Source organism: Archocentrus centrarchus, unplaced genomic scaffold, assembly GCF_007364275.1.
Source record: "Archocentrus centrarchus isolate MPI-CPG fArcCen1 unplaced genomic scaffold, fArcCen1 scaffold_58_ctg1, whole genome shotgun sequence".
Taxonomy (NCBI): domain Eukaryota; kingdom Metazoa; phylum Chordata; class Actinopteri; order Cichliformes; family Cichlidae; genus Archocentrus; species Archocentrus centrarchus.
Window position 1 is genome coordinate 214754 of NW_022060279.1, and position 27976 is coordinate 242729.

Genomic DNA, 27976 nt, shown 5'->3' on the forward strand with positions numbered 1-27976 from the left:
CCACATATGCCACCTACTGGTGAACACAACAAAGACAATACCAGATACTGTTTCCATTCTTTAAAAAAGATTTCAACCAGTTTATTTTTAAGACCATGTTTAAACATTCAAAGTCAATGGCTTACAAACCATCATCTTTAAAATCTTTTACCATGTTTGCTTTCTTTAAGTAGTGGACTCAGTATCGCAAGATGAAATTAAAGTTTAACTGATTTAGAGCTTTAGTTATTTGTTGGGTATGGCCATAGAATATGCAGGATATATACAGTTGTGTTCAAAATAATAGCAGTGCATTCAAAAACATGAATAAAGCTCAGAATCCTTATAATAGTTTTTATTTACAGGCATTGGGGACACTGCACATTATATTCTAAATCAAAACATGTAGAAAAATGTATAAATTTTCCAATTACTTTACAGGAAATTAAGAAAAATTAATGTTGGGCTGTTCAAAAAAATAGCAGCGTCTGCATTTTTCGTTATAAACTCAAATATTCTGAAAAATATAACTGAAAAATCTTTAGGAATTAACATTCCTGTGAATCACTAAACTAATATTTAACACCATAACCACTGTTTGGGAGAACTCCTTCACATCTGTGTTGCGTGGAGTCGACCAACTTCTGGCACCTGTGAACAGGTATTCCAGCGCAGGATGATTTGACAGCTTTCCACAATTCCTCTATATTTCTTGGTTTTGCGTCAGAAACAGCATTTTTGACGTCACCCCACAAGTTTTCTATGGGATTAAGGTCCAGGCATTGGGCTGACCCCTCCAGAACTTTAATTTTGTTGGTTTGGAACCAAGATGCTGCTGCTTACTGGTGTGTTTGGGGTCTTTGTCTTGTTGAAACACCCATTTCAAGGACATTTCCTCTTCAGCATAAGGCAAAATGACCTCTGCAAGTATTTTGATATATGCAAACTGATCCATGATCCCTGGTATGTGATAAATAGGCCCGACACCATAGTAAGAGAAACATCCCCATATCATGATGCTTGCACTACCATGCTTCACTGTGTACTGTGGCTTGAATTCAGTGTTTAGAGGTTGTCTGACAAACTGTCTGGGGCCCTTGGACCCAAAAAGAACAATCTTACTTTCATCAGTCCACAAAATTTTTCTACAGTTCTCTACAGGCCAGTCGATGTGTTCTTTGGCAAACTGTAACCTCTTCAGCACCTTTTTTTTTTTCCACAGTGGGACTTTATGGGGGCTTCTTGCTGGCAGATTAGCCTCACACAGGCATCTTCTAATTGTCACAGTACTCACAGGTAACATCAGACTGTCTCTGATCAGCCTGGAGCTGATCATTGGCTGAGTCTTTCCCATCCTGGGTATTCTTCGATCCATTTCAATGGTAGTCTTCAGTTTTCCTTCCTCTTCCTGCTCTTGTCGGAGACGGTCGCACTCTCTCTCCCTGCCCTCCCCATCTCTCCGCTTGCTGTTTGCTGTGAGAGCGTCTCTTACACACTGTCCGAATAAGAATAAGATTGAGAGCAACATGGATCTGGCAAACTGGGCCTTCACCATCATTGATCGAATTTTTTCCACTATGAGATCGGGGAAAGGGGAGCCTGCGTGTCCGAGTGGAACAGACCCGGTTGGATACGTCATCGATTCTTGGAGCTCGTGGAGACCTGTGTGCTTCTCGGCTCTTGAGGTCGAAGACGTGGAAGACGCCTATCTATTCGGCCTTTTGGTAGTGGTATCTTCTCTGTTTGGGCTCGGAGGATACCTGATTTACCGGGAAATCAAGAAAATCTGAGCGGCAGTTCGACATCTGCAGAGGCTGCCGACCCAGGTGGACGGCCTGTCCAGAGCCGTACAGACTCAGACTCAAAGCCTGATGAACCTGAGCCGTAAATTTAACGGGCTTGCAGGCGAGAGGGGTTAGATCTGGAGATAAGGTTCGGTTCTGCACAGTGAGGACGGTAACTAATGAATTTGGAATATTGGATTACTGAATGGTTCCCAGTGAGACTGAAGGCTGTTGGGAAAAAACAAGCAGCCTGTTCCAAAACAACATCTGCATTATCAGGATTCGGCTCCCCTGCTGGCCTTGGGCTGGCAACCATATCTCTCCAGGACTATGTGTGACAGTTGCTCCCCCCCCCCCCCCACTCCGCTTTGTGATTTGTGAAGCTGGATCTGCTGTACCACGGCCGCTGATGAAATTCCATCACTATCAGCGAACTGTTTTGGCTAGGAGCTGGCATCTGGCTCCACAATGCCCCCACCCTCTCGTCTCCGTCTGCATCCCCTCCTGACCTGACCTCACCTACCGCTGCTATTCTGGCTTTAAATGTGCAAATATGCTTTGCTAAGGTGGTTTTTTTGGACCCTGGTATGGTGCTCTTTTCGAGCACTGTACCAGATGACTTTTTTTTTTAACCTAACCCCATGATGTGTGTTGTTTTCTTTTTTGGGGAACTGTAAAGGTAGTGCTGCAAGTCGGCTGCATAATCTCAGGACACCTGTCCCCCCGTGTTCTGTTTGTGTTTGTTGTATTCTTGGATGGGTGCTTTGTTAATTGCAATTTCCAATGTGTGAACCTGTTCACCCACATGGCAATAAAACCTTCATTCATTCATTCATTCATCCACGTCTCTCTGGCTTTGCTTTCCATTTTAGAGCATTAGAGATCATTTTAGCCGAGCAGCCTATTGTTTTCTGCACTTCTTTATATGTTTCCCCTCTCCAATCAACATTTTAAAGAACGCTGTTCTTTTGAACAATGTCTGGAATGGCCCATTGTTCTCAGGTTTTCAGTGAGAAATTCATGTACAACATGTGTTGGCTTCATCCTGAAATAAGGGCCACCTGATTGACGCCTGTTTTTTCACAGAATGAATGACCTCACTGATTGAACCCTACAATTTTTTTTTGAACACGCCCCTTTCAATTAATTATTCAATTACACAGATTCAGAGCATGCATCTCATCAATGTTGGGTCTGTTGGTTTACTATGACTCTACTACACCTACTGGTAAATTATTTGCCATGTAGTAATATGATTACTACCAAAAATATTGATTTATCTGGTTAGTCATGTTGGACTGCTATTATTTTGAACACAACTGTACATCGAGCCAGTGACTCCCTTTCGGTTAAATATGTTCTACCAAACAGTGTCAGATCTCTTTGAAGCCATCTATTTAACCAAGGGCGTAGGAAGGAGTTTACTATTGGGGGGGGGGACACACATCGGAAACCTGACAGATCTGTAAATACTCGGAGCAAAGCATAAAAAATGCTATTTAATCTTTTACTTTCTTCTTTTTCAAATGTTTCTTGGAAAAATAGTGTTGTGTACACCTATATGATTGCATGTATAATTTACACACACACACACATACATACATACATATATATATTATGGTAAATGGACTAGTTCTTATATAGCGCTTTTCTACTCAATCAGAGCACTCAAAGCGCTTACACAACCTGTTTGCATTCACCCATGCACTCCCATTCATACAAGCACTTCCATCATTAATTAAGCTAAGTGCTTTTTTAATTAACTAGCATTCACACGCATATATATATATATATATATATATATATATATATGTCTTATAATCATAAGATGTGGGCAAACCACCAAACAAAATGGCTTGAGTCTTTTATGAAGCATAATGTCATTCCAGGCTGTAGGGCGTAGTTTATCAGCTGGCTGCACTGGTACTAGTACAAAGGAGTATTAGGGCCACATTGAGAAAAAATAAATAAATTGTGCATTTTGAGGATAAATTCAAAATTTTGAGAAAAAAGTCAAAATGTGCAGATTAAAGTCGCTTCAAGTCAAACAACTGCCACGACACGTCTCTTATCCCCTCCAGGATTATGAGTTAGTGAAACTATACTTTAGAATCGGTTTTAGTAACAAGGAAATGATTTCTCTTTTAGTACATAAACACGATGTAGTGATAAGTATGACGACGTTAAAGAGAGAGTGCAGAAAGCTGCATCTGCTCAGAAGGAAAAACCACACAAACTGGGAACGGTTAGATGGAAGGATGGCTGCACCTTCATACAGTACAGAGGGGACATGTAGACCCACAAGACTAACACAGCTGATCAAGTTGTTTCTACCCAAGGCATTTTGTAGAGAGTATAGCAGCTGTGGCTGTTATTTGACTTGAAATGACGACTTCGACGATTTTGATTTTATTCTCAAAATGTTCAAAATGATTTATTTTTTCTCAATGTGGCCCTCACACTCCTTCATGTACTAGCAAGCTAAATAGTTCAGTAGCACAAAAATAATGTATTAATGCACAGAAGTGCAAAGTTTGATATGTTTTATTGGTCGAAAACATTTAATAATGGTCAAAAATGCATTTACTAAGAATGATCAGACAGGAGGGGGCTTTCAGGGAATACTGTTAAGTCTTCAGTTTCATTTATGTAGGTTGCATGCATGCGTGTGTGTGTGTGTACGTGCGCATTAGGCGTTAGTTAGTCATTTCTTTTTAAATCATTTAATTAAGCCTAAATTTATTTAGGAATATATGTCAACATACAATAATCAAACTGCCACACGTACAATAAAGGTCTCAAATCAACATTTAAGTTGGACTCTTTTATAAGATGGAAATTCAGGCTCACATAAAGGTGCAAACATCATCATTTCAGTCCAAAATGTCATACAGGGGTCGGTTTGGGCAGTGGATACAAAGAGAAGTGCTTCATGACATGAGACTGAGGGAAGAGAGTACAAACGAAGCACACGGGCACTTTTCTTGTAAGGTTGGTGTTAACTACTAAATGTTAGATTGCAGGAATAAAGCCATTTGTCTCCCAGTAGTTTTTCTGATTAGGTGCTTTATTAAAGGCTCATATACTTTGTGAATAAACTTATCTTCAGAAACATTCAGCGTTATGATAGACTGCACTATGCGGTATAACTGAAAGTGTTGCAGCACAGCTAGAACATTTCTGGTCTCCTGAAGGCGTTCTGTGATGCTCCGTCAGGCCTGCAGTTGCTGCTTGTTCCTTTCCTCCTCCATACTTTTCTATTCTGTTCTAATCCTGAGTGTATGACCTGTTGTTTTTGAGTTATTAGACTTTTGAAGGTGAGTTTAGTTTGTTAGTTCCTTCTTTGTTTAATATTTACTTTCTTCACATGTTCCTTAGTGTGTTAGTTTGTTCCTTGTTCATTCTTGCTGTATTTCATGTTTCGATTGTTTCACGTGTCTCCTCTTTAAATATGATTACTTTGTTTTTAGTTCCCAGTAGCTTTAGAGTTTAGCTCTCTCTGTGTGTTTCCCCAGCTGTCTCCTCTTCCCATAATCCCCCTCTTGTAGATTTATTGTTGCAGTCTTTCTTTGTTTCTTATCAGAGCATCTGTTCATGTTCCTGTTTCCGTACCTGTTCCTGTATTTCCCAGCTCCAGCGTGTCTAGCCTTAGTGTTTTTCCAAGTTTAGGTTTTCAGTAGTTATGGGTTTTACGGCTCTTTGTATCTTATGTTCACGTTTTTGTATTCTTGCCATCAGCCGCAATAAATTCTTTGATTGTGGTTTATTCTTTCTTTTTAAGAACGTACCAGATTATTGATGTGTGTTTGCTGTCTCTCTGACAGGTCTATTTATTCATATAATGACCTCCTTCACTTGCATTGATTTCACTTCCAACCTCATATTGAAAGTTCCAGTCAAAAGATACCAAATAGAAGTTCATCAGCGCCAGGTCTAACTGAATAAAAGCAGTGAGTGAATTGTCCTCACCTGGTCATGAAACTATGCCTCAGTCACCTGTCCAATTATGTTTGAGCCTCTGAAAATGGGAGAAATATTTATTAAATAAGATTAAATAACAGCTTCTACATGCTTAGTAGTTCTAGTCATGAACAGCAAACTCATTTTCAGATGCAAAACCTTGTAAAAGTAAAAAAGTGACTCCCTTTGCATTGATAATATCAAGTCAAAAGCATCAACTTTAAAAGCATATAACTAATAATTTATTTTGACAGTCCCATAATTAGTGATTCATTAAGAATTATTATTGTATTCTTCAGGGATCTTCTCTCATATCCTGGAAATGAATTCCACTCTTCTGACCAGGGACCTGCTTACTTCAGAAACTGAACGACAACCTACACAAACACACAAACACACATAATCACAGACACAAAGTCATGTTTGGCAGCACTTCAGAAAACATCCCAGTGACAGAGTAAAGTCTAAACTGATGTAAATCAGGTTAATATAGCTGACGATATCTAGTTCAGTTCACTGTGCTGTGTATTCACACTCACACAATCATTTCCCACTTCTAACAACAGCGATGATGTTACTGAGAGCAGGACCCGGTTCATATTCTGCTGTGGCATCACAACAGTTTAATAGTACTGATGATAAAAACGGGTTCTGTACTGCAATACTGAGTTTTCTGTTCCATCATATTTACCATCCAGTTTTTCATGTTGTGTTGTATTCATTTTTATGTTGGATCATACACTGTGGAAGTTTATGGTGAAGCAAAGAAACAGTCCTCTTTCTTTGCTATCTGATTATGGCTGAAAGGGCAGCATGTTAAGAAGTGAAGGCTCAGTTTATTAGATTTAATAAAAATAGAAGATAACTGTGTGCAAACTAGGTAATACCAGCCACCTGGCACTGGTCCTGGGAAGATGTACTAAAAATGTGTCTGTCTTGAAATAAAGTTTATATAAAATAAATAAAGATAAAATAAAAATAACAAAATAACTCAGGATTTTCAAAATGTTCTTAATTAGTTGAACAGCAGACAGACCCAAGCGCAGTGTGAATGTTTCACTTATTACGGAATTTTTAAGATTAGGCTTAAAACCTTCCTTTATGATCAAGCTTATAGTTAGGGCTGGATCAGGTGACCCTGAACCCTCCCTTAGTTATGCTGCTATAGGCCTAGGCTGCTGGGGGGTTTCCATGATGCACTGAGTGTTTCTTTTCATTCACCTCTTTTCACTCTGTTTATACCCCACTCTGTATTTAATCATTAGTTATTATGAATCTCTGTCTCTCTTCCACAGCATGTCTTTTGTCCTGTCTCCCTCCCCTCCCAGCAGATGACCCCCCCCTCCCTGAGCCTGGTTCTGCTGGAGGTTTCTTCCTGTTAAAAGGGAGTTTTTCCTTCCCACTGTCACCAAGTGCTGCTCATAGGGGGTCGTTATGACTGTTACGTTTTCTCTGTATTATTGTAGCACCTTGAGGTGACTGTTTGTTGTGATTTGGCACTATATAAATAAAATTGAATTGAATTTAATTGTGTTGAACCCAGTTTTTGGCCAAGAACCGAGTGTGTTCGAAGTGCAAAAACCACTGAACTTTCAAATATTGGCACCGGCGCCCCGTCGGTGGAAAAAGGGCCCATGATGTGAATCTCCTGTTTCATCCCAAAGGTGTTTGATGAGATTGAGATCTGGTGACTGTGGAGGCCATTTGCACCTAAGTCTAACCCTTAATGTCACAGCAGAAATCAAGACTGTTATTAATATCTACCTCGATGTATTATAGCAACATTTTTTGTTTTCTTGCTGTGTTGTATTTGTAATCAGGGGTGGCACCGGTTCATTACCAACCAACTCAAGTGTACCTAATGAAGTAGCCAGTGAATGAACATGAGCGTACATAAATTACTACAAGCACCTTACGATATTTTAATCCCTGAGGTAAATTTCTGTTTTCAGAAAACAACCTTAACTCTAGTCTTCATCTTCAAAATTTAATGTACTCAATGGAAAATTGGTTTTTGCTCCTGAAGACACTGATATGACTGCATAAACAGATTTGCCATTATCATGAGTGGAAGTACAAGGTGTCTGTGTTTGTGGGTCTGCAAAAATATTTCTACAAAGTAAATGCCCTTTGTGTTGGTTACCTGAGAGGGCCATAGCCAGGCGGAGTTCATCTTTTAGGAGTTCCAGAAGCTCAGTAACTCCTTGTTCTCCCTGGAAAGACAGACAACAGAGATGATGATTTATGAATAACAAACTTTATTTTTGAGCCCAAAAATGTGATGGTGAAAAAAAAGCATATCTAAAAGTAATGATGTCAGCATCAGGGTCTCAAGTGCCTGAAGTGCTTCACCTGACAGGCAAGACCCCACAGCACTGGTCGGCCAATGAAGACGGCCTTTGCTCCCAGAGCCAAGGCCTTCAGGATGTCTGTCCCTCGCCTCACTCCTCCATCCACGTAGACTTCACATCGACCCTGCACTGCCCTCACCACCTCCTCCAAGGCATCTAGCTACAAACAAAAACACACATTTTACATACAGTGATGAACTCAAATCACAATTCTTAACTCAAAGCCTATCCTCAGATGCTGATGCTTAAGTGTTCAAATAGAGCTCGCTGTTGTAGATGTTTAAGAGTCTACGCTGCTGCTGGGGGGGTTCACCTCTTTGACTCTGTTTATACCCCACTCTGTATTTAATCATTAGTTATTATTAATCTCTGTCTCTCTTCCACAGTGTGTCTTTTGTCCTGTCTCTCTCCCCTCAGCCCCCTCACAGCAGATGACCCCCCTCCCTGAGCCTGGTTCTGCTGGAGGTTTCTTCCTGTTAAAGGGAGTTTTTCCTTCCCACTGTCACCAAGTGCTGCTCATAAAGGGTGTCTGATTGTTGGGGTTTCTCTGTATTATTGTAGGGTCTTTACCTTATAATATAAAGCACCTTGAGGCAACTGTTTTTATGATTTGGTGCTATATAAATAAAACTGAATTGGGTTGGCAATCAGGGGCTTCTTCAGCATTCCCAGCCCCAGTTCCAGTAACCCATCCCATTCCACCTTATACAGGTGGGACACCACTTTCTCTGGATAGATGCATTGAGTATGAAAAGATCATGAAGATTTAGGTTGTGTTTGTTATAATTATATTACGGGACGTCATAATAAACTTTTAGGGCTGTTTAATAAATACTTACATTTGTCAGATTTGGTTTATAGTGATCCAAAACAAGACAAACTAAAACAAAGAAAATACAAATGCACACACACACACACACACATGTGTACACACACACACACACACACACACACACACACACACACATACACACACACACACACACACACAGATATATATACTTGCACGAACCGTGGCAGAAACTCCATCCAGTTGTCGAGCTCCGTGGTTGGACACCAGAATGCCACTGACACCATAGCTCACAGCCTTGACTGCATCCTCAGCTGACACACACACACACACACACACACACACACACACACACACACACACACACACACACACACATAAAATAAGGAAAAAATGTCAGGGTGTGGCAAATAAAATTGTTAAAAAAAAAAAAAAAATCTTTTTGAATGATAATAAGTCTAATAGTGAATGATGATAATTAGTTTAATATTTTGACAGATGAGTATCTACTGTATTTCCATACAGTTACTCTGGATAACTGTGAGGAACCTTGGAGTATGTACAGTGAGTACAGAAAGTATTCAGACCCCTGTAAATTTTTCACTCTTTGTTTCATCGCAGCCGTTTGCTAAAATCAATACGTTTATTTCATTTCTCATTAATATACACTCAGCACCCCATCTTGACCAAAAAAAAAAAACAAAACAGAAATGTAGAAATTTTTGCAAATTTATTAAAATCAAAGCCAGTATTCAAAGATCAAATTCAGAATTGTGAAAACAAATTCAGAATTCTAGCAACACATTGAGAATTCAAATATCAAAGCTAGATATAACTATATGATTTCATTATAAGTGACTCTTTGACGTCATTATATGTGACTTTATGGTGATGTTATAAATGACTACATGATGCCATCACATGTGACTAAATGATGTCATTATAACGTGATTATATGTCACCATTTGATGTCATTATAATGTGATTACATGTCATTATATATATGACTATATGATGTCATTATAAGTGACTATATTATAAGATCAAGGCTAATATTCCAAGATCAAATTCAGTATATTGACAACAAAGGCAGTATTCGACCAACACAATGAGAATTCTAATGAGACAGTAAACATTTTAAGAGTAAAAATTCAGTTAGAGTTCTAAAATTAAACTAGGAATTCAGAGGTTAAAATTGAAATTCTGATGACACAATCAGTTTTCTAAAATGACAAAGAAATAGAACTGTGAGAACAAAGTCAGAATTCTACCAACACATTGAGAATTCTAAGATCAAGGACAGTATTCAAAGATCATATTCAGAATTGTGAGAACAATGTCTTAATTCTAGCCGCACATTGAGTATTCTAATATCAAAGCTAGTATTAAAGAAAGATTAAATTAAGAATTGTCAGAAAAAAGTAAGAATTGTACCAACACACTGAGAATTCTAATGAGACAGTGAACATTTTAAGAGTAAAAATTCTAAGAAATTGAGAGTTCTACAATGAAACTATGAATTCAGATGACACAACCAGTTTTCTAAACTGGCAAATTCCATGAAACAATAGAATAGAATAGTATGCCTTTATTGTCATCATACAGGATGTACAATGAGATTGGAGGGCCAATCCTGTTCAGTGCCATGCAATAGAAAGTCAAACTCTCTAAAATAAAAATAAAAATATGATCTAATATAATCTAAAAATATACAGAAAATAAAACACAATGTATAAAATATACAGAAAATAAAATGTATTAAAAATACAGTGAATAAGAGAATGTATAAACATATATAATTGGTGCATATATACATTGTAAGAAATATATACATTGTAACAAAAGTAAAATAAGTGTATACATATAATAATGAAGATGGTGAATATTGCACTTGGTGAATGAATATTGCACTAGTGAATGAATATTGTATATTACCAATATAGGAGTGATAGATATTGTTCAGTATGAATAATATAATATTGCACAGAGATGTGGGTGTTGCACAGTTACAGTGGGTGAGTGTGAGAGTTCAGGGTGGTGATTGCTCTGGTGAAGAAACTGTTCTTGAGTCTGTTTGTTCTGGCTTTGATGCACCTGTAGCGCCTGCCAGAGGGCAGCAGGTCAAACAGGTCAAAGCCAGGGTGTGAGCTGTCCTTGATGATGTTCCTGGCTCTGCTGATGCAGCGGGAGGTGTAGATGTCCATCAGGGAGGGGAGAGGGCAGCCAATGATTCTTTGTGCTGTGTTGACTACCCTCTGAAGCCTGACCCTGTCTGCCTCAGTGCAGCTGCCGTACCATACTGTGATACAGTACGTCAGCAGGCTCTCAGTGGATGAGCGGTAGAAGGTCAGCAGCAGGTTTGAGTCCAAGTTGTTCTTCCTGAGGACCCTCAGGAAGTGAAGTCGCTGCTGAGCCTTCTTGATAACAGCTGTGATGTTATCTGACCAAGAGAGATCAGCAGAGATGAGGACACCGAGAAACCTGAAGGTGTGGACCCTCTCCACACGCTCGCCATTGATGTAGAGGGGAGCTGGGTCAGTCCTGTGCTTCCTGAAGTTGATGATGATCTCTTTGGTTTTCATGGTGTTCATTGCAGGTTGTTCTCTGAACACCAGGCTGTCAGCTTCAGGACCTCCTCTCTGTAAGCTGCCTCATCTCCCTTTGAGATGAGTCCGACCACTGTGGTGTCGTCAGCAAATTTGACGATGAGGTTGTTATTGTGGGCCGGACTGCAGTCATGGGTGTAGAGGCAGTACAGGAGGGGGCTCAGCACACAGCCCTGTGGGGAGCCAGTGCTCAGTGTGTGGGTGGAGGAGAGATGGGGGCCAAGTCTCACAGTCTGGGGCCGGTTGGTTAAGAAGTCCTTTATCCAGGAACATGTGATGGGGGGGCCCAGGGTGTGCAGTTTGGTGGTGAGAATATCCGGGATGATTGTGTTGAACACTGAGCTGTAATCCACAAAGAGCATGCGAGCGTAGCTCTGCTGCTGCTCCAAGTGGCTCAACACAGAGTGGAGATCTACAGCGATGGCGTCCTCTGTGGATCTGTTTGCACAACATGCAAACTGATGGGTGTCGAAAGTGGGAGGGGGTGGTCCTTTATGTGCTGGAGAAACAGCCTCTTGGACTGGAGCAGATGGGTGGTCCTGAGGTGTCTCAAAGCGAGCAAAGAAACAGTTAAATTCCTCTGCTAGTGACACACTCAGGTCTCCTGCAGTCACATCACAGCCTCTGAAGTTTGTGATGCTCTGAATGCCCTGCCACACCTCCTGTGTGTTATTGCTGGACAGATGGGACTCTATTTTCCTCCCGTAGTCGACCTTGGCTTTTTTATATTCTCTTTTCAGGTCAGCTCGAGCAGCACTGTACAGAGCTCTGTCGCCTGACCTGAAGGCAGCATCACGGGTTTTGAGGAGTGAATGGACCTGGCTGTTCATCCAGGGTTTCTGGTTAGGGAAAACACGGATGTTTTTGCTAACAGTCACATTTCCGATACAGAACTTAATGTAGTCCAGTACCGTCCCTGTGAATGTTTCTAGGTCCTCGTGTTCGAATAAGTCCCAGTCTGTGTATGCAAAGCAGTCCTGTAGGTCGGAGAGTGCGTTTTCAGGCCAGGTTGTAATGGTTTTTACAGTAGGCCTGGCTCTCCGTCTGAGGGGGGTGTATGCTGGGGTGAGCAGCAGGGAAAGATGGTCGGACTGGCCGAGGTGGGGGAGGGGTTTGGCTCTGTAAGCGTGCTTAATGTTGGAGTAAACATGGTCAAGAGTGTTCTCCCCTCTTGTGGAACATTTGACATGTTGGTGGAATTTCGGGAGTACAGTCTTTAAGTTGGCCTTGTTAAAGTCTCCCGCGATAATAAGAACACCGTCGGGGTGGACCCGCTGCTGTTCGTTAATGGCGTTCAGCAGGAGAGAGAGTGCCATGCTAACGTTAGCATTGGGAGCTATATACACAGCTGTGACAATCACTACTGTTAGCTCTCTAGGCAGAAAAAAAGGCCGACACCTTACAGACATGTACTCGAGGTCTGGGGAACAATGTTTGTCTATGATTGTTCCGTTGTTACACCAGTCCTCATGCACGTAAATACAGAGACCCCCTCCCCTGCTCTTACCGGAGTCCTTGGTCCGATCTCCGCGTAGCAGAGTGCGGCCTGCTAGCTGCACGCTAGCATCGGGAATCTGCAGGTTTAGCCAGGTCTGGGTGATAATCATTACATAACAGTCATGAACATAGCAATTTTCAGCCAGCTGTAACTCTAGGTTGTCCGTTTCATTTACCATGAATCTGGCATTGGAGAGATACAGGCTCAGCAGAGGAGGCCTGTGTGGTTGGCGTTTTAGCTTCAGCATAAGGCCGGACCTGCAGCCCTGCTTCTGCTTCCTCTCCCTCTGCCGTCGGCAGTGCCTTCCAGACCTGATAACAATCCACGGAGCACCCGGCAGTCTCACTATGTCGTCTGGGATGTTATGAGTGTAGTGAAAATCACTCAGTACTGATATCTTGTGCCAGTAGCCAATGTCCACAAGATCCTGGCGCGTGTAACAGTTGTTTGCGGAGACAAATGCACCAAAACTAACAAATAAGAAATACAAAAAGTACAAAAAAGAGCACCGAAAGGAAGAGCCGTGAGCCGTGAATTGAAAATTGAAATAAAAAAAATTGGAAACTTCTGATATCAAAATCAAAATTGTGAGAATAAAGTCAGAATTCTAGCAACACATTAAGATTTCAAAAATCAAAGCCAGTATTCAAAGATCCAATTCAGTATATTGACATTACAGTCAGAATTATACCAACACATTGAGAATTTTAAAAAAGAAAAACTGCAATATCACGTGGCCAGAAGTATTCAGACCCTTTGCTCAGTATTGAGTAGAAGCACCTTTTGAGCTCGTACAGCTATGAGTCTTCTTGGGAATGATGCAACAAGTTTTCCAGAACTGGATTTGGGGATCCTCTGCCATTCTTCCTTGCAGATCCTCTCCAGTTCTGGTTGGAAGGTGAACGTTGGTGGACAGACATTTTCAGGTCTCTCCAGAGATGCTCAGTTGGGTTTAGGTCAGGGCTCTGGCTGGGCCAGTCAGGAATGGTCACAGAGTTGTTCCGAAGCCACTCCTTTGTTATTTTAGCTGTATGCTTAGGGTCATTGTCTTGTTGGAAGGTGAACCTTCGGCCCAGTCTGAGCTCCTGAGCACTCTGGAAGAGTTCTTCTTCCAGGACATCTCTGTACTTGGCCGCATTCATCTTTCCTTCAATTGCAACCAGTCGTCCTGTCCCTGCAGCTGAAAAACACCCCCACAGCATGATGCTGCCACCACCATGTTTCACTGTTGGGATTGTATTGGGCAGGTGATGAGCAGTGCCTGATTATCTCCACACATACTGCTTAGAATTAACGCCAAAAAGTTCAATCTTTGTCTGCTCAACTCTGAGCCCTAACTGGACCATTATTGCACAGTGTAAATATTATAATTTAAAAAGTGTGTATAGTGTATAGTATATAGAGTATAGTGTATAGTGTGAATTACTTTTTTTATTTTTATTCTTCTTATTTATATGTGTGTGTATATATGGTTGCAGGTACAAAATACATTTCACTGTGCATTGTACTGTGTATAACTGTGCATGTGACAAATAAACACTATCTTATCTTATCATCAGATCAGAGAATCTTATTTCTCATAGTCTGGGAGTCCTTCATGTGTTTTTTGACAAACTCTATGCAGACTTTCATATGTCTGCACTGAGGAGAGGCTTCCGTCGGGACACTCTGCCATAAAGCCCCGACTGGTGGAGGGCTGCAGTGATAGTTGACTTTGTGGAACTTTCTCCCATCTCCCTACTGCATCTCTGGAGCTCAGCCACAGTGATCTTTGGGTTCTTCTTTACCTCTCTCACCAAGGCTCTTCTCCCACGATTGCTCAGTTTGGCTGGTCTAGGAAGAGTTCTGGTCATCCCAAACTTCTTCCATTTAAGGATTATGGAGGCCACTGTGGTCTTAGGAACCTTGAGCACTGCAGAAATCCTTTTGTAACCTTGGTCAGATCTGTGCCACAGTTCTGTCTCTGAGCTCCTTGGGCAGTTGACCTCATGATTCACATTTGCTCTAACATGGACTGTGAGGTCTTATATAGACAGGTGTGTGCCTTTCCTAATCAAGTCCAATCAGTTTAATTAAACACTGATTGGACAGCTGGACTCCAATGAAGGGGTAGAACCATCTCAAGGAGGATCAGAAGAAATGGACAGGATGTGAGTTAAATATGAGTGTCACAGCAAAGGGTCTGAATACTTATGACCATGTGATATTTCAGTTCTTTTTTAATAAATTTGCAAAAATTTCTACATTTCTGTTTTTTGTTGGGGGTTTTTTTTGGTCAAGAGCTCAAACTGTGTCACCTCAAGACCACGCCCCCCCCCCACTGTCATTCAAAAAGCACATCAGTGAGTGGATGTGCCAAAACTTCCTGCAGCTGAACTCAGAAAAGACTGAAATACAGCCCTAAAGGCCCATTCACACCGGATGCGTTGCGTAAGAACGACACGAAATTCCGAATCTTTCGGATGTGAACCTGTCGTGTAACCTACATACACACCGGAGGCGTTGCGTTTTTGCGACTAAATCCTCCTTATATAACGCACGGTGGAAAAAAAAATACAGTCGACATCAAGCGATGATGTAATGAGGCCCTGATGTTTCTAAACAAGAGAAGGAAGAAAGAGAGTTTATGGGTTCATCCAACTCATAAGAAAGCAGCAGCAGGGAGAGTTTCATGGTTTGATCCCAGAGTTGAAGCTGCATCACGGATGCTTTCACGCATATTTCAGTGGGACAGTTTGAGCTCTTGTTGGCAGAGTTGGGATCACATGTGAGGAGGCAGAGGATAATATCAGAGAGCTGACTGACCCGGAGCAGCGTGTAGCTGTGTGTCTGAGGTAAAATATTATGATTTTATTGTTCCCACATCACTGTATATTCAGTACATCGGTGCGCGTTTTGAGCTATGACCTCACATGCTGCTAAATGCAGCGCTCTGATTGGTCAATCCTGTTTGTTCGCTTGCGAAAGTCAGAAAAATCAAACTTGATCCGAAAAAAATAAATGCCGCAAATTCATCCTGTGAAATGACGCGGTCGGTGTGAACAGCTGCATTAAGAACAGGCGAGTCCGAAAAATATTTTTAACACATGAAATATTCGCGTCCGGTGTGAAAGGGCCTTAAGTCAGTGGAAAATCTTCATCATGTCCCCAAACCACAGATTAGGACATGATCGATAGGGTTTTTGTTCCTGAGTTTTGCTATTCATTTGGGAATCTTGAGTTGTGATGTTTTGAGTTTCCCTTTATTGATGTATCCAAGTAATTGCGTATTAACTGGCACAAACCATTTAAATGAATATATAAAAAGATTGAATTTAGACTTGAATAATCTTTACCATAATTTTTTTTTAATTTGAGTTAATTATTTTTCTAAGCAGATGATCATGATCTCTATGCCCCCAAAACAGACTACCATCTTCCCTCTTAATTTCTCTCTTCTCTTTCCTCATGGACGTGTGTGTGTGTGTGTGTGTGTATCTACCATTCAGTATTCCCTTTACAATCACAGGTAGGTGTGTGTGTTTTTTCAGCCAAGTGATGTCATCCCAACAGATAGAAGGGTCTATAGCATTTGCAACATAAACAGCCAAGCCACTGTCATTGCCATAGTTTCCCTCAGAGAAAGCCAGGGAGGCTGTTGAGAAGTTAGACATGCTAGGACCCACACATGTACACACACAAAGACACACAAAGAGTCAAGAGCTGAATGCTACAAAACAATCAGCAATTTTAATGGTAAAATTATAGACATGATTACAAAGCCAATGCTGTTGGTGTTGTGTTTGGTTCCTACCTCAGGTGTGGGGGCATTTTAAAGTGGTTGCGCACATCATCTAATCTCTTCCCCAGGTATGGTGTGTCCACGGTAACAAAGATAGCCTTATAACCCACCTTCTCTGCTCGGCGCACCAATGACAGTGTGAGCTCTCTGTCTTTATAGATGTAGAGCTGCAACCAGAGGACACCCCCACTGCCCAGTGAGGTTGTCATTGCTGACATCACTTCCTCTATTGTAGAGGTGGCCCAGGAACTCAACATCATCCCTGTTCCTACTGTCTTGCATGCTGTGAAGAAAGTAATATTACTGGTGAAAATGTTCTTTTCCTAAGAAATCTAAAGATAGATATTTTATTTATTTAAACCTTATTAAATTAAGTGATCTAAAATACAGTAATCCCTCACTTATCGCAGGTGTTACATTCCAGGACCACCCGTGATAAGTGAAAATCTGCAAAGTAGGGATGCTATATTTATTTTAATACTTATACATTATTTTAGTAGTTATACACTATTTTAAGTTTTTATAAACCCTCCCCACACACTTATACACCAAATATATACATTACTGTACAACACGTACTACGCATGTGAAGAACGAGTACCGCAAAAACCCGCCAAACAGCAAAAATACCGCAATAAATATTTTACACTAATATTGATTGAAAACCCAGAGCTGGAAGGGACCAGGAGCACAAAATGGGAAAACTTACATTAATTAGACAGATGGACAGAAGTACACACAGCCAAGAGGGAGCCATAGATGACAACGTGACAAGGAGCTGACATGAACAGAGAGAATATATACACACCAGGGAATGAGATAATTGGAAACAGCTTGGGAGGACACACAGGAAACAAAACTAAACCCAAAGAACAAGAACCAAAGACACTATCAAAATAAAATAGAAAGTGGCAAACACAGAGACCAAGACTAAGAAATGTGAACATGACACAAGATGAGGAGACAGGAATGTAGACAGATAAAAACCAGAGGTGGCCAAAGTACTGACATTCTGTACCTAAGTACAAGTACAAGTACTTGTGTTAAAAACTACTCTGGTAAAAGTTGAAGTACTGGTTCAACTTCTGTACTCAAGTAAAAGTAAAAAAGTACAGGCTCTGAAATGTACTCAAAGTAAGAAAGTAAAAGTCAATTCAATTTCAATTTTATTTATATAGCGCCAAATCACAACAAACTGTCACCTCAAGGCGCTTTGTATTGTGGGTAAAGACCCTACAATAATACAGAGAAAACCCAACAGTCAAAACGACCCCCTATGAGCAGCACTTGGTGACAGTGGGAAGGAAAAACTCCCTTTTAACAGGAAGAAACCTCCATCAGAACCAGGCTCAGGGAGGGGGGGGTCATCTGCCGCGACCGGTTGGGCTGAGGGGAGAGAAAGACATGCTGTGGAAGAGAGCCAGAGATTAATATCAATTAATGATTAAATGCAGAGTGGAGTATAAACAAAGTAAATAAGGTGAATGAGAAACAGTGCATTATGTGAACCCCCCAGCAGACTAGGCCTATAGCAGCATAACTAAGGGATGGTTCAGGGTCACCTGAGCCAGCTCTAACTATAAGCTTGATCAAAAAGGAAAGTTTTAAGCCTAATCTTAAAAATAGAGAGGGTGTCTGTCTCCTGAATCCAAGCTGGGAGCTGGTTCCACAGAAGAGGGGCCTGAAAGCTGAAGGCTCTGCCTCCCATTCTACTCTTAAGTATCCTAGGAACCACAAGTAAGCCAGCAGTCTGACAGCGAAGTGCTCTGTTGGGGTGATATGGTACTATGAGGTCTTTGAGATAAGATGGTGCCTGATTATTCAAGACCTTGTAGGTGAGGAGAAGGATTTTAAATTCTATTCTAGATTTAACAGGGAGCCAATGAAGAGAAGCCAATATGGGAGAAATCTGCTCTCTCTTTCTAGTCCCTGTCAGTACTCTAGCTGCAGCATTTTGGATCAGCTGAAGGCTTTTCAGGGAGCTTTTAGGACAGCCTGATAATAATGAATTACAATAGTCCAGCCTAGAAGTAATAAATGCACGAATTAGCTTTTCAGCATCACTCTGAGAAAGGATGTTTCTAATTTTAGAAATATTGCACAAATGCAAAAAAGCAGTCCTGCATATTTGTTTAATATGTGCATTGAAGGACATATCCTGGTCAAAAATGACTCCAAGATTTCTCACAGTGTTACTGGAGGCCAAAGTAATGCCATCCAGAGTAAGTATCTGGTTAGACACCATGTTTCTAAGATTTGTGGGGCCGAGAACAAGAATTTCAGTTTGATCTGAATTTAGAAGCAGGAAATTAGAGGTCATCCAGGCCTTAATGTCTTTAAGACATTCCTGCAGTTTAACTAATTGATGTGTGCCATCTGGCTTCATTGATAGGTAAAGCTGAGTATCATCTGCATAACAATGAAAGTTGATGCAGTGCTTTCTAATAATACTGCCTAAGGGAAGCATGTATAATGTAAATAAAATTGGTCCTAGCACAGAACCCTGTGGAACTCCATAATTAACCTTAGTGTGTGAAGAAGACTCCCCATTTACATGAACAAATTGGAGTCTATGAGATAAATATGATTCAAACCACTGCAGTGCAGTACCTTTAATACCTATAGTATGCTCTAATCTCTGTAATAAAATGTTATGGTCAACAGTATCAAAAGCTGCACTGAGGTCCAACAGGACAAGAACAGAGATGAGTCCACTGTCAGAGGCTGTAAGAAGATCATTGGTAACCTTCACTAATGCTGTTTCTGTACTGTGATGAATTCTGAAACCTGACTGAAACTCTTCAAATAAACCGTTCCTCTGCAGATGATCAGTGAGCTGTTTTACAACTACTCTTTCAAATAGCTCCTTGGAGTACGTTTCTACCTCTTTCTTACATCTTTCTCCATCTGAGTGAAGTTATCGCTCATTCTTTGCTCTCCCTTAAAATACAGCAGCTGTTCTTTTAGCTAGCAGACACACTGTGTGACAAACTGCACACACTTTTTTTGTCCTTTACGTTTTCTGTCATTTATTATTTTGCAGCCTCTATGTAAAGTGCAACTTCCTCTGGCTCTTTCCGGTCTCCCAGCGAGCGTTGCAGGAGGCTCTCCCTCTACCATGTGGGGTGTCTGTTCCCTCCTTCCCACCCTGTTGTTGCAATTTCCAAGAAAAAAATGCTCGCAATCAAAAGCCGGCTCCCGCACTGACCGGAAATGCAAACATTTCTTAGACACATTAAACCTAAAGTAACGAGCTTGTTTTGAAAATGTAAGAAGTAGAAAGTACAGATACTTGTGTAAAAATGTAGGGAGTAAAAGTAAAGAGTTGTCAGAAAAATAAATACTCAAGTAAAGTACAGATACCTGAAAAATCTACTTAAGTACAGTAACGAAGCATTTGTACTTTGTTACTGTCCACCTCTGATAAAAACACACAAAGACCCAGATATGACATCCAAACAGGATACAGAGACAGATAATACTCAAAACTGAAACAAAGGAAGAATACAAACAGCAAAACCTACAATAAACTCAAAACACTAGGCAAAAGGCCCAGGACCATGACAAGCGCACCCTCACAATACATTTAGGCATGCCAGGTCTATTCAGCATCCTCCCTCACCACCTGATCCAACTCACCACCAGGTGGTGATCAGCAGACAGCTCAGCTCCTCTCTTCACCTGAGTGTCCAGCGCATATGGCCACAGATCTGATGATATGATTACAAAATCGATCATCGAACGGTGACCCAGGGTGTCCTGGTGCCATGTGTACTTATGAACACGTGGCACGCAGCACTTACGGACATCCTTGTGTCCTCGCGGGTAACAATGGCGCAGTGGGTAGGTGCTCACCTTGCAGCCGTTGGAGCCCCCGTCTGTTGTTGTGTCCCTGGCAGGGTTATTATAGTTAACGAAAACGAACGAAATAACGAAAACTGAAATTGAAAAAACATTGTCGTTAACTGAAATAAATAAAAACTATAATTAAAAGGAAAAAACGATAACTAATTAAAACTGAATTGTGAGTTTACAAAACTAACTAAAACTAACTGAAATTATCGATAAACTGACTTTCATTTTAAGCCTTGTGGATTGATATGAAATCATTGTTTCCGCTCTCGGAGTTTAAGCTGGGAGCGCCACAGGACAACTGTGTGAGTGCGCATGTGCGTGCGCTCACCGCGCTGGTCCGCCGAGTAATTGCTGCGGTCTGCCGAGAAAGCGGCAGAGTCCCGTATGGAGGTTCTTTGAGTACAAACACCTGCACACGACCACAAGGTAATAACACACACAATCCAGCTACACAAGCATAAATGCGGACATGAGGTCGGCAACTTCTGTAGGTTGTGTACAGAGGCCGCAAAGACCCTGCAGGTTTAATTAGCGAGCATCTAACCAAGCTAGCTCCAAAACAGAAGCAGCTTCAGGTGGTGAGAACATCAGGATGCAGCTGGATTTGAGCTTTGACTCCTTCAAAGAGTTTGTTTTTGTTTAACACCACATGTAGGCGTTATTAATCTGCTGCACTGATGCTGAAGTTTATTGTGGAGTTTATTGTAGAATTTATTGAGTTTGGGAATTCATGTTTTTCTTTGTTTCTCCCTGTTGATGTTCATGTGTGTCCTTAATATTACACACATTTAGCATGTCTTGTGAACAGCTGGTTGTTGAATATATTTCTTTAAACTGTATCTTTTGTCAAGTTTTCATTACACAATAGTCACTTTTGCGCCTTGAATCTTGCACCTGATCAGGTATGAAAATACTAAAACTAATACTGAAACTAACTAAAACTAAACATGAAACCAAAAATAAAAACTAATAAAAACGAGCAAAACCACTCTGAAAACTAATTAAAACTAACTGAATTAGAGAAAAAAAAGTAAAAACTAACTAAAACTAAACTATAATGTAAAATCCAAAACTATTATAACCCTGGTCCCTGGGCAAGACACTTAACTCACATTGCATAAGTGTGTGTGTGTGGTTGGTGGTTGGAGGGGCTGTAGGTGCAAATTGGCAGCCACACTTCTGACAGAGTACCCCAGGGTAGCTGTGGCTACATTAGTAGCTTACCACCACCAAGTATGATTGAGGTGTGAATGAATGATGCATGGAATTGTAAAGTATCTATGAGTATCTTGAAAAGTGCAATATACAGTGCCTTGCGAAAGTATTCGGCCCCCTTGAACTTTTCAACCTTTTGCCACATTTCAGGCTTCAAACATAAAGATATAAAATTTTACTTTTTTGTGAAGAATCAACAACAAGTGGGACACAATCGTGAAGTGGAATGAAATTTATTGGATGTGTCAAACTTTTTTAACAAATAAAAAACTGAAAAGTGGGGCGTGCAATATTATTTGGCCCCCTTGCGTTGTAGCGCCACCTTTTGCTGCAATTACAGCTGCAAGTCTCTTGGGGTATGTCTCTATGTGTTTTGCACATGGAGAGACTGAAATTCTTCATTCTTCCTTGCAAAACAGCTGGAGCTCAGTGAGGTTGGATGGAGAGCGTTTGTGAACAGCAGTCTTCAGCTCTTTCCACAGATTCTTGGATTCAGGTCTGGACTTTGACTTGGCCGTTCCAACACCTGGATACGTTTATTTGTGAACCGTTCCATTGTAGATTTGGCTTTATGTTTTGGATCATTGTCTTGTTGGAAGATAAATCTCCGTCCCAGTCTCAGGTCTCTTGCAGACTCCAATAGGTTTTCTTCCAGAATGGTCCTGTATTTGGCCCCATCCATCTTCCCATCAATTTTGACCATCTTCCCTGTCCCTGCTGACGAAAAGCAAACCCAAACCATGATGTTGCCCCCACCATGTTTGACAGTGGGGATGGTGTGTTCAGGGTGATGAGCTGTGTTGCTTTTACGCCAAACATATCGTTTTGCATTGTGGCCAAACAGTTGGATTTTGGTTTCATCTGACCAGAGCACCTTCTTCCACATGTTTGGTGTGTCTCTCAGGTGGCTTGTGGCAAACTTTAAACGAGACTTTTTATGGATATCTTTGAGAAATGGCTTTCTTCTTGCCACTCTTCCATAAAGACCAGATTTGTGCAGTGTACGACTGATTGTTGTCCTATGGACAGACTCTCCCACCTCAGCTGTAGATCTCTGCAGTTCATCCAGAGTGATCATGGGCCTCTTGGCTGCATCTCTGATCAGTCTTCTCCTTGTTTGAGATGAAAGTTTAGAGGGACGGCCGGGTCTTGGTAGATTTGCAGTGGTCTGATACTCCTTACATTTCAATATGATTGCTTGCACAGTGCTCCTTGAGATGTTTAAAGCTTGGGAAATCTTTTTGTATCCAAATCTGGCTTTGAACTTCTCCACAACAGTATCACAGATCTGCCTGGTGTGTTCTTTGGTCTTCATGATGCTCTCTGCACTTTGAACAGAACCCTGAGACCATCACAGAGCAGGTGTATTTATACGGAGACTTGATTACACACAGGTGGATTCTATTTATCATCATCAGTCATTTGGGACAACATTGGATCATTCAGAGATCCTCACTGAACTTCTGGAGTGAGTTTGCTGCACTGAAAGTAAAGGTAAATGGTAAATGGACTAGCTCTTATATAGCGCTTTTCTACTCAGTATGAGCACTCAAAGCGCTATTACAACATGTTTACATTCACCCATGCACTCCCATTCATACAAGCACTTCCATGTTTGCTAAGCTAAGTGCTTTTTAATTAACTACCATTCACACACATTCATACTCCGACGGGACGGTCGGAGAGCAACTTGGGGTTAAGTATCTTGCCCAAGGATACATTGGCATGTAGCCTGGAGTAGCCAGGAATCGAACCGCTGACCTTCTGATCAGTAGGTGACCTGCTCTACCTACTGAGCTACAGCCAGGGGCCCAATAATATTGCACGCCCCACTTTTCAGTTTTTTATTTGTTAAAAAAGTTTGACACATCCAATAAATTTCATTCCACTTCACGATTGTGTCCCACTTGTTGTTGATTCTTCACAAAAAACTAAAATTTTATATCTTCATGTTTGAAGCCTGAAATGTGGCAAAAGGTTGAAAAGTTCAAGGGGGCCGAATACTTTCGCATTGGACTGTAAGTCTAAGGCATTATTATTATGTTCGAACATGATGTTCATTATCATCATTATCAAGTTCAGATCAGGCAGGCTGTTCGTTCCAACCACACCCGCAGGTCTCACTGTCATTGCCCATGTGAGCATTGAAGTCTCCCAGAGTCACCGATGGAGCATCCTTGAGCACCCTGAATTAAATTGAATTGAATTGAATTGAACTGAACCCTATGACGCCTCCTGTGAGTGGGTGGCCTATATATAGGAGGGTGGGCCCATGTCTCCTCTTTGGGCACCATGGGCTAATGCCCAGCCACCAGACACTGTCCCTTGAGCTCCCTCCTCAGGTATGACTCTTCCATGGGGTCTTTGGATTCGCTCTTTGCCTGGACCCTCAAATAAAATTTTGAATGTTCCAGTTAGGGTGGACAAGGCTAAGAGTCAGAGTTTCAGATGAATTAAAACTCTGTCTGGGTCTTTAAGCATTCTGACAGTTACTGTGACTCAGGGGTGTTGAGTCATTTAAACTAACATATTCATCCTGTTGTAACCAGGTTTCTGTGAGGCAGAATAAATCAATATGTTGATCAATTATTAAATCATTTACTAACAGGAAGAGAGAGATCTAATATTTAATAATCCACATTTAACTGTTTTAATCTTTGGTGCAGTTGAGGATGCTATGTTGTTTTCAGTTCAGTTGTCTTGTTAGTGTGATTAAGTTCACCATTTTGCCCCAGTTGTGTCCTGTTTCCTCAATCACCCTGTGTGCATTTATGGCTTCAGTTGTCCTTAATTCATTGTTGTGTTGTCCCTCATTTTACTGCTCTGTTTCTAATTTGTCTGAGTAGCCATGCTCTCTGTAGTTTGTTTATTTCCTGCATCTCACCAGCAATAAAAGCTGTGCTTCAAGTTCACATCGGACTCTGAGTCCAGGTCATTTTGCCTGCCTCGCTACCAGATTATGACATTCAGTTTCTAACATGGTGTATGATTAACATAGTGGGTGGGCTCCTTTACATTTTGAGAGAAGCCAATTGAATCTAACAATAGATTAAATGCAGTGTTGAGGCTGTCATTCTCAGCATCTACATGGATGTTAAAATCACCCACTATAATTATTTTATCTGAACTGAGCACTAAATCAGATAAAAAGTCTGAGAAATCAGACAGAAACTCTGATTAAGGACCAGGTGGACGATAGATAATAACAAATAAAACAGGTTTTTGATTTTCCCTATTAGGGTGGACAAGACTAATGTCCTTTACACATCAGGCGTGTAAATTCTGTGCAAATGTTTCGTGCATTAAAAATATTTTTCAGACTCGCCTGTTCTTAATGCAGCCATTCACACCAAATTTCACAGGATGAATTTGCGGCATTTATTTTTTCAGATCAAGTTAGAGTTTTCTGACTTTCGCAAGTGAACAAACAGCAGTGATGCAGCTTTAACTCCGGCATCAAGCCATAAAACTCTTCCTGCTGCTGCTTTCCTCTCGTTTAGAAACATCACAACCTCATTACATCATCGTTTGTCAAATTCATTTCTTTCACAGCGTGTTTTATGAGGACGATTTATTCACAAAAACACAATGCGTCCGGTGTGTATGTAGGTTGCATGACAAGTTTGCATCCAAAAGGTTCTGAATTTTGTGTTGTTTTTACGCAATGGATCTGGTGTGAAACGGCCTTAAGAGTCAGGCTTTCAAAAGAATTCAAACTTTGTCTGGGTTTTTGATTAATTACTAAGCTGGAATGGAAGATTGCTGCTACTCCTCCTCCTCGACCTGTGCTGAGAAATGAGCAACAGAGAGCAGGCCTACTATCTGGTTTAACTGTCATATAGATAAAACATGTTTCTACATTCTTCTGTATCTTTGCATGGACCTCATAAAGAAATTTTGCAGAACTGTCCTTGCAGTGATGTTGGCTCTACATAGTTCAGCTGTCCCATGACAAAAGGATCTAAGTTCAGCACCTAATCCTTTACACATTTTTTCCAATAATTTGAATTGATTGATTGGATAAACTTTCTGTTTTCACAAAATGATGTTTTTACCCCCAGGTTATATTTTAATTTTCATTTGGGATTCTCGAGTTCAGCTGTGTGTGTGTGTGTGCATGCTTGCGTGCGTGTGTGTTTACCCTTTGCTGTAGCTGTTTCTCCCTCAGGATGAGCCATCCTCTGCATTGCTGTGGCTGCAACACAGAGAGGCATGCTGAGCTTCTGGCCTAGCACTGAGACTGACAGATCCACTGTGGACACATCCCTCAGCACTCGGGGAACAAGATACCACCTGTATTCGTGTGCAATTATGGAAGAGGTGATTCTACAGTTAAACTTCTGTGGCTTTTATTTACTTGAAAGAATTCAAGATCTGTATAATCTAAACTCTGATATTGTGAAGAACTGAGACATAAACTGATTAAAAATTTAAAAAAACTTGAAGCTTCCAGCACACAGTTTTTGTGCTGATGTTAGTGCCAGAGGAGCTTTGGAGCTCTGTAGTTCCTGAGTCAGCAGAGTGCTGGAAACCTTTACACAGTGTGCACCTCAGCATTTGACACAAATGTTGTTAAAGGCACACTGCAGGACACAGTGCTGGATTGTATACACCTCTAACAATGGGACAGAAAACACCTGAATTAAAAAATTAAGAGGTGTGACTCATTACTTTTGTCCATATAATGTAATTCCTGACACATCAAAGCTAAGATCAGCATGCCTGTTGACATGTGTAATACAGAATGACAAAAACATGAGACTCCAGCTTAAATGTCACAGTAAACAGCTTCAGTAGGCAGAGTAACTGCTGTGTGAATTTTAGTTTAACTTTGGATTCATGCTAAAACTCTGTGTCCTACAGAGGTTCTCACTGTGTGTGTCTCTGTGTGTGTGTTGTACCTGTCAAAGGCAGCCACGTTGTCAGCCAGGGTCTTTTGTTCATCAGCTCCTGAGCGGTAGTAGTCATACACAGCTTTAGGAAGAACTTTCCTGGCTTCCTCCTCAAAATCGGACACACACACCCGCTGCATTGTTCTTCACTTCAAACTACCAGAACACTGAGGCTCCTCACTCTGATGTTCAGTAAACACAACCGGAGTAATCATTAACCTGTTACAGGGTTCACCAGCCTGGAGCCTCTTCCTTTTCTTCAACACTGATGATTGTTTTGTCTCCCGACGCTTTCTTCTCTTCCTTTTCTCCTCACCCTCAGCTGGCTGCTCCTCCCTGGTTCTGCTGCAAGTTTCTTCCTGTCAAAAAAGGTTTTTCCTTCCCGCTGTCACCAAAGGCTTTCATTGTTTTATTCTTGGGGTTTCTCCTGAATACTCTCAGTTTCAGTTCAGTTTCAGTTTATTCACAAATCAATTAAAATACAAATTTCAACACAATAATACATAAAACAGTTATATGTGAAATAGGACTCCCCAAAGCTAACCCCAGTTTATGTATAAGGGCCCAAACATCAAATAATATAGATCAATACATTTATAATTCCTAACATGCATTATCACGCTAACCCGAATCACAAAAATATCCTACGATTACCTTAAAGATCCTAACAGATAAATATCACTAATCCAGTACAGCTAAACAGTGGCCCATGAAAATAAACCTTATGTAGAGAACTATGGCAACTTTGTAAAGGTCCTTTCTATACAGGGTTCATAATCAAACATATTTTAGTATCAACTGTTGTTTTAAGGTCCAGTTAAAGACAGAATGATGTACACATTTTTTTTGACTATAAAGCACCTTGAGGCAGCTGTATAATAAACATAATAAACTCCAAGAGATTTTCTGCTTTGTTCTGTTTACACAAGATAAAGATCCCAGACCATCTGGACCTTTATGTGCTGCATGTTTAGACTGTCCATGCGAAACTCTAGTGCTGACTGCCTGTGAACTTTGAACCTTGATGTCAGTATGCTACCTCAGCTGATTCATTACAGAAACCAGCACAGTGGAAAGTGTTGTGTGGTCTGAAAATCAGGATAAGGAAGACCACGGAAGAGTTGGCACAGTTTAGTTTCAGTTAGTTTCAAGAGCATGTTTGCTTGTTCCATTTTAGTTTGTGGCATTATAATATAAGGTTTTGTAATGCATTTTATGTTAATTGTTACCATAACTAACCAATAGAGACAATATCTGAACAGCCA

At 40.9% G+C, this 27976-nt stretch overlaps 1 protein-coding gene across 2 annotated transcripts; it reads right to left on the reverse strand.

Annotated features, from left to right (window-relative positions):
• hao1 (hydroxyacid oxidase (glycolate oxidase) 1) lies at nt 1-26991 on the reverse strand. 2 transcript variants are annotated; one of them, XR_004019662.1, is made up of 9 exons: nt 26721-26991; nt 25961-26112; nt 16762-17032; nt 16450-16622; nt 9087-9178; nt 8076-8234; nt 7867-7936; nt 5733-6100; nt 1-16 (listed from the first exon to the last, which is right to left on the reverse strand). XR_004019662.1 is itself a non-coding variant. In XM_030725506.1 (8 exons), exons 1-8 carry the CDS (start codon nt 26849-26851, stop codon nt 6033-6035), a joined length of 1116 nt encoding a protein of 371 aa, XP_030581366.1. In that variant the 5' UTR covers nt 26852-26991; the 3' UTR covers nt 4411-6032. The 2 variants fall into 2 exon arrangements, 1 of the variants encoding a protein (XP_030581366.1); XM_030725506.1 differs by lacking the exon at nt 1-16 and having other exon boundaries at nt 4411-6100.
• Between the last annotated feature and the right edge of the window lie 985 nt (nt 26992-27976).